The sequence below is a fragment of the Miscanthus floridulus genome, chromosome 7 (assembly GCF_019320115.1).
Source record: "Miscanthus floridulus cultivar M001 chromosome 7, ASM1932011v1, whole genome shotgun sequence".
NCBI lineage: Eukaryota > Viridiplantae > Streptophyta > Magnoliopsida > Poales > Poaceae > Miscanthus > Miscanthus floridulus.
The window spans coordinates 44,163,743-44,170,579 of NC_089586.1; the positions used below are offsets into that span (position 1 = coordinate 44,163,743).

Here is a 6,837-nt window from a genome sequence, read left to right on the forward strand (position 1 = left end):
TGTGTTCTTCCTCGACTAATTCTTTGTTGTTTTTGGATTTTTTTTAAGGTGACGATTAACATATACTCCATCCGTCCTAAAATGAATATAATTCTAGATATGAATCTAAACAAATGCGTGTCCAGATTTATATATTTTTTTTCTGATGGAGAGAGTAATTAGGAATACGTTACTGTTCACAGCAGGGACTTTAGAGTCCTATGCGTATCCACGTGTACTCGGCTCGGAGTCCTTGTTGTACTCGGCTATATAGCCTCGTTTAGTTTCTTCTCAAAAGTTTACTTCTATTATATCGAATGTTTGACACATGCATAGAATATTAAAACTAACTAATTACACAGTTTACAATAAATTTATGAGACAAATCTTTTAAGCCTAATTAGTCCATGATTTGACAATACGATGCTATCGTACACATGTGCTAATGACGGATTAATTAGACTTAGGGCCTGTTTGGTTTCAAATAAGTCACATACTTATAAGTTAAAAAGTGAAATAAGTGACTTATTTTACCAAACACCACCAACTTATAAGTCACTCCTGCTTATAAGTTTTAAGTTGGTTCACCCCTGCTTAAAACTTATAAGTCACCCTTTTCTGCGTGGGGCCCACACCTTTAATGAGCTTATAAGTCATCTACAACCAAACGTGCATGACTTATAAGTCACTAGTTTTCAGTCACCTGACTTAATAAGTCACCTGACTTATAGAAACCAAACATGTCCTTAATAAATTCGTCTCGGATTACTGACAGACTCTGTAATTTGTTTTTTTTTATTGGTGTGACATCCAGTATAACACCATGACACCTAAGGCCCCGTTTAGTTCCACCCAAAAACCAAAAATTTTTGCGCAGTATCCGTCACATCGAATCTTGCGGCACATGCATGGAGTACTAAATGTAGACGGAAAAAAAAACTAATTACACAGTTCACCGAGAAATCGCGAGACGAAACTTTCGAACCTAATTAGTCCATAATTAGACACTAATTACCAAATAACAACGAAAGTACTACAGTAGCCAAAACCCAAAAAAATTTGGATCTAAACGCGCCCTAAAACTTTACTCGCGTATTTAAATAAGGCCTCCGATCGGCTGGCGTCATGCTCCAGGCCCAGGTGTACGATTTTTGAGGGACGACCAAAACAAAGCAAAATAACCGTGAGTTTCTGTCAGGTTCGTCGCGCCGTTTTAAAATCCGACGGGCCGTCTTGTCTATTTCTATTTCCCAGCCACGCAGCGGCAATCAATCTGGAAGCGAAGAGTGTTTACACTGACACATCCTTGCGCACCATCTGCACCTATCGCCAAGCTCCAGCTCCCAAGCGCCATGGAAAAGCCAGCCCAAATTCCAGGGGATTCCATATAAAAGATTACTACATACTCCGACCCTACAACAACTAGTACTGATTTTTACAGGCCAGGCTCCACCAGCGGCTGACAGATCGGTTCCTCCGGCTGGTTGCTGGCAGATCGCTTCATCGCTTGGCACGACGCTGGCAGCAGAGCCTTCAAATCCTGTGTGTGCATGTGCAGCTGCGAGCAGGCGCCGTGCTCCTTCGCTGGAAAGGTGGGACGGGATCTTTGGGCATCTCCTCTGTCCTCTCGCTCTCGGGTGCGTTCTCGAGGGGATCTCGCCGCCGGACGCGGAAAGGCCGTTTTTTTCCTTCCCCTTTTTTTTGTTTCTTCCCCCTTGTTTCTCGCTGGCAGCCGCGGGGGACGGCGGTGGTGGCGCACTGCTGCCGCGGCCGCGCTGGGGAGGCGAGGCCTAGTTCGCTGTTGCATTTTTTTCCCCTTCTGATCTGATGAGATTTCTTTACTGTTACCTGCTGCGGGCGTCGCTCTCGTGTCATCTGATCTCCATGTGGCATCTGGGCACTTGCTTCGCCTCCCACTGAGCCCCTTTGTCCTCACTTGCAGGGACCCTGGTCGCCCGCTACTTCTACAACTATTCTATTGCCAGCGCCCAGCGGCAGGCAGGGGCACATACGGGTTGATTGGGAGCGGCTCTTGGCTTGCCGTCGAGCCGCCCTTCACCTCTGAACTCTGCTGATCCGGACCGGAGGGAGCAGCTCCTTCCACCAGTTGTTCTTGGGCGTCTTCGGGCTGCTTCGTCTTCTTGAGAGGTAAGACTAAGACACTCATGTTCTGCAACAGACAACTGCGTTATCTCCTGCCGTGCCCATGCTTGTGATGCTTGCTCGATGTGTTCCGTTTCGAACTGGGTCTCGCGGTTGCAGGAGCCGGTGACCTCGGACGTGCTGTTGCGTGCCTTTGTTGGAGGGCAAGATGTTGGGGGCTGTTCTTGTCGCCATCGCCGCCTCCATCGGCAATCTGCTGCAGGGGTGGGACAATGCCACCATCGCAGGTAAATCTCGGCAGATCGGTTTTACTAGGACGTTTCTCACTCTCGTCGAGTCAGTTTTCTAGTTCCATCAGATCAAATCTTCGGACACTCGGATCAGATGCTGCTCAGTACTAGTTGCTGCTGGGTGGTTATCAGATCGTGTGTAGTGTTCTCAATTTCTTACTGAATTGAAAGTACCTGAGTAATTCAGTTGGTTGTTCTTTGAATTTCAATCTATCATTTATCAGAGTAACTTCCTCGCAAAGAAAATATCAGAGTAACGCTGTCAATTAAGAAAAGAAATATATTCCCAGGACTATAATGATTACAATTATGTGGTATCGAACTATTACCTATGCTTTGTGCTGAAAATATTGGTGGGGACATTTTGTTTAAGATTAAATATTATTAACAACACAACTGTTTTCTCCAGGTGCTGTTCTGTACATAAAGAAGGAATTCCAATTACAAAGTGAGCCCACTGTGGAGGGGCTAATTGTGGCCATGTCACTTATTGGCGCCACCATCATCACTACATTCTCTGGGCCGGTATCAGACTGGATCGGCCGTCGCCCTATGCTCATCCTCTCTTCAATTCTGTACTTCTTGAGCAGCCTCATCATGCTATGGTCCCCTAATGTCTACGTCCTGCTGCTGGCACGCCTCGTAGACGGATTCGGTATTGGCTTGGCTGTCACGCTTGTGCCTTTGTACATTTCAGAAACAGCCCCTCCAGAGATTAGAGGTTTGCTGAATACGCTACCGCAGTTCAGTGGATCAGGAGGGATGTTCTTGTCATACTGCATGGTGTTTGGGATGTCACTGTTGCCATCACCTAACTGGAGAATTATGCTTGGGGTGCTCGCGATACCTTCATTGTTCTTCTTTGGATTGACAATATTTTACCTTCCTGAATCCCCAAGATGGCTTGTTAGCAAAGGTCGGATGGCAGAGGCAAAGAAGGTGTTGCAAAAATTACGTGGCAAAGAAGATGTTTCAGGTCTGTTTTACTAAAATTTGATGCGCATTTTACTTGGAGTTTTTTTTTTTGTTCTAGCTGACTAGAGCCTGAATTGTTAGTTAATTCGAGAAGTGGTATCTGTTCACACCATATATAGAATGGTATAGAACTCTAATTTTTTCTTTTCAAGAATAACAATAATCAGTTAATTTCTGCAGAATGGCGATCGTGTATTACTTAATCATAAATGCTTGAAGAGCCAAATATTTCAGTTCGCTCGACATCTTATTTATATTTAAATTTTTATGTATAGATATTTTGTGGTGATGTACATATTAAGCACGTCAAAAGATAGAAGTATATTACATTCTCGTTTTGCTCTTCCGGTAATACATTGACCAAACTGTGATGCAACCAGAGTTATTCACATTGTATAAACTGCTGTGTTTGGAAATTTATTCAAGTTGATTATGATGTCATCTTTAAGATAAAAGCTTCATGTCTGACAGGAAAGACCAATACAGATTAGACCCTTAACATTGGTTAGAGACATAGGCATCAAGGAAATTGTTTTGCTATAGCTCGTTGGTGTTCATATATATTTGTTACTAATTAAAGCATTAGCTTAAAACTTGACACTTAGCTATTTTATCCAGCACATATTCTAGTTTCTGATTTAAAATTTATTTATTTAACAATGACATATGCAAAAAGGCCATGTGATTAATTCCAAGTATGCAATTCGCAGGTGAACTGTCCCTTCTTGTCGAAGGGTTGGAGGTTGGAGGAGACACTTCGATTGAAGAGTACATCATTGGCCCTGCCACTGAGGCAACCGATGATCATGTTACTGATGGTGATAAGGAACAAATCACACTTTATGGGCCTGAAGAAGGACAGTCATGGATTGCTCGACCTTCCAAGGGACCCAGCATGCTTGGAAGTGTGCTTTCTCTCGCATCTCGTCATGGCAGCATGGTGAACCAGAGTGTACCCCTTATGGATCCGATTGTGACACTTTTTGGGAGTGTCCATGAGAATATGCCGCAAGCTGGAGGAAGTATGAGGAGCACATTGTTTCCAAACTTTGGAAGTATGTTCAGTGTCACAGATCAGCATGCCAAAAATGAGCAGTGGGATGAAGAGAATCTTCACAGGGACGATGAGGAGTATGCATCTGATGGTGCAGGAGGTGATTATGAGGACAATCTCCACAGCCCATTGCTGTCCAGGCAGACAACAAGTGCGGAAGGGAAGGACATTGTGCACCATGGTCACCGTGGAAGTGCTTTGAGCATGAGAAGGCAAAGCCTCTTGGGGGAGGGTGGAGAGGGTGTGAGCAGCACTGACATCGGTGGGGGATGGCAGCTTGCATGGAAATGGTCAGAGAAGGAAGGTGAGGATGGTAAGAAGGAAGGTGGTTTCAAAAGAGTCTACTTGCACCAAGAGGGAGTTCCTGGCTCAAGAAGGGGCTCAATTATTTCACTTCCTGGTGGTGGCGATGTTCCTGAGGGTGGCGAGTTTGTACATGCTGCTGCTTTAGTAAGTCAGTCAGCACTTTTCTCGAAGGATCTTACCGAACCACGCATGTCTGGTGCTGCCATGGTTCACCCATCCGAGGTAGCCGCCAAAGGTTCAAGTTGGAAAGATTTGTTTGAACCTGGTGTGAGGCGTGCCCTGTTAGTCGGTGTTGGAATTCAGATCCTTCAACAGGTAGAGCTAATTTAATCAGTTCACCACGTAGAAGTTTGTTTCTTGTGGCTTTGCACACAATAAATGAAGTAATTAAATATCCAAGTAACTAATTCAATTAGAATTCTTCTTGAAGAGAGGTCATCATACAATTCATTCTAAATTAGCAGTTCTAAAGTTTTAGAATAATAAGTATGATTATTAACTTTATCCTAAAGTACTCCACTAACTTGAGTTATTTTATTTCCCACGTTCAGTTTGCTGGAATAAATGGTGTTCTGTACTATACCCCACAAATTCTCGAGCAAGCTGGCGTGGCAATTCTTCTTTCCAATCTTGGTCTCAGCTCAGCATCAGCATCCATCTTGATCAGTTCTCTCACTACCTTACTGATGCTTCCTAGCATTGGCTTAGCCATGAGACTTATGGATCTTTCTGGAAGAAGGTAATTTATTTCCTTTTGTTTACATCATATTAGTATTACCACTTAAACAGAAATTTATAAATGCGCCCAAAGATTCTTTATATACTATATTAACACCCTTTTCTGCAGGTTTTTGCTGCTAGGCACAATTCCAATCTTGATAGCATCTTTAGTTATCCTGGTCGTGTCCAATATTATTGACTTGGGTACAGTGGCCCATGCTGCGCTCTCTACAGTCAGTGTCATCATGTACTTCTGCTGCTTTGTCATGGGATTTGGTCCCATCCCCAACATTCTATGTGCAGAGATCTTTCCAACTAGGGTTCGCGGTCTCTGCATTGCCATCTGTGCCTTGACATTTTGGATCGGAGACATCATTGTCACCTACAGCCTTCCTGTGATGCTGAATGCTATTGGACTAGCAGGTGTTTTTGGCATATATGCAGTCGTATGCTTGATTGCCTTTGTGTTTGTCTACCTTAAGGTTCCTGAGACAAAGGGAATGCCCCTTGAAGTCATCACTGAGTTCTTTGCAGTTGGTGCGAAGCAAGCGGCTGCAAAAGCCTAATTCCTTTGGTACCTTTGCCTGCAACTTTTGCACTGTGAATTATAAACTTGAAGGGATCTCACCAAGAAGCTCTGGGAACTTTCGATTTGTATAAATGGTGAGGGAACCGACATCTGCTCATGCTCCGCAAGCAACAGCAAGAGTCCCTCAATGACAAAGAGCAGTTGTCAAGTTGTCAATGCCATTTACCATATGTTGTTACCTAATAGTACTGTATTAGTCAATCTATTCAGCACTGGTTGTTGATAGAGATGTTTAGAACAAAGATAATGATCTGATTCGGTGGTATAATATTCAAATCTCAAATAAAGAAAATACAGTTTCTCATATCGCCTTTGCAAGCTTTTTCACTACTCAATATGATATTACCACACTCCTCGGTTCTCATTCAGACAGAATCAATTGCAGGCTCATATTGTAAACTCTCTTCATATGAAGGAGTTGCCTTGGACACATTTGCTAGAAGTTGAATTCCTGTTATATCATACGAAATATTAAGCGTAAGTGATTGTATACCTGATAAAAAAAACTCGACCCTCGGATGGCTAGACAGCCCCGGAGCTTTGCACTTTAAGGAGGTCTCTCACGCAGGTCGAGAAAAACCCCTCCGAACCCCTAACCTACCTGCACACATGGGCCCATAACCCTGTGAGTGGACCGGTCCGCAACCTGTGCTTTGGGAATCGCAGGGCAGGCGAGGGTATTTTTCCCCCTCCGGCCAGCATAAATTGCCCCCGAGGGGGTTCAATCCCCGGCCAGTAGGGTGCCGCAGGAGCGCTAGACCAACCGGACTAGTTTTCGTTGGCATTGTATACCTGTTTATATCTCCTTAATAACAAAATGC

General features: G+C 44.0%; 1 protein-coding gene across 3 annotated transcripts; it reads left to right on the forward strand.

The window, feature by feature from the left end:
* Positions 1–1,232: 1,232 nt before the first annotated feature.
* On the forward strand, positions 1,233–6,320 carry LOC136466941 (monosaccharide-sensing protein 2-like). 3 transcript variants are annotated; one of them, XM_066465476.1, is made up of 7 exons: positions 1,233–1,616; positions 1,922–2,127; positions 2,242–2,369; positions 2,782–3,348; positions 4,058–5,022; positions 5,259–5,446; positions 5,555–6,320. In XM_066465476.1, exons 3-7 carry the CDS (start codon positions 2,291–2,293, stop codon positions 5,991–5,993), a joined length of 2,238 nt encoding a protein of 745 aa, XP_066321573.1. In that variant the 5' UTR covers positions 1,233–1,616; positions 1,922–2,127; positions 2,242–2,290; the 3' UTR covers positions 5,994–6,320. The 3 variants fall into 3 exon arrangements, with proteins under 3 accessions (XP_066321573.1, XP_066321572.1, XP_066321574.1); XM_066465475.1 differs by having other exon boundaries at positions 1,233–1,571; XM_066465477.1 differs by having other exon boundaries at positions 1,233–1,571; positions 1,922–2,369.
* Positions 6,321–6,837: the final 517 nt, after the last annotated feature.

Coding starts and splice junctions, on each gene's coding strand:
- LOC136466941 (XM_066465476.1), top strand. CDS start 2,291: ATGTTGGGGGCTGTTCTTGTCGCCATCGCCGCCTCCATCGGCAATCTG. Junction 3,349..4,057: donor TGGCAAAGAAGATGTTTCAG/GTCTGTTTTACT, acceptor TGCAATTCGCAG/GTGAACTGTCCCTTCTTGTC. Junction 5,447..5,554: donor ATGGATCTTTCTGGAAGAAG/GTAATTTATTTC, acceptor CCTTTTCTGCAG/GTTTTTGCTGCTAGGCACAA.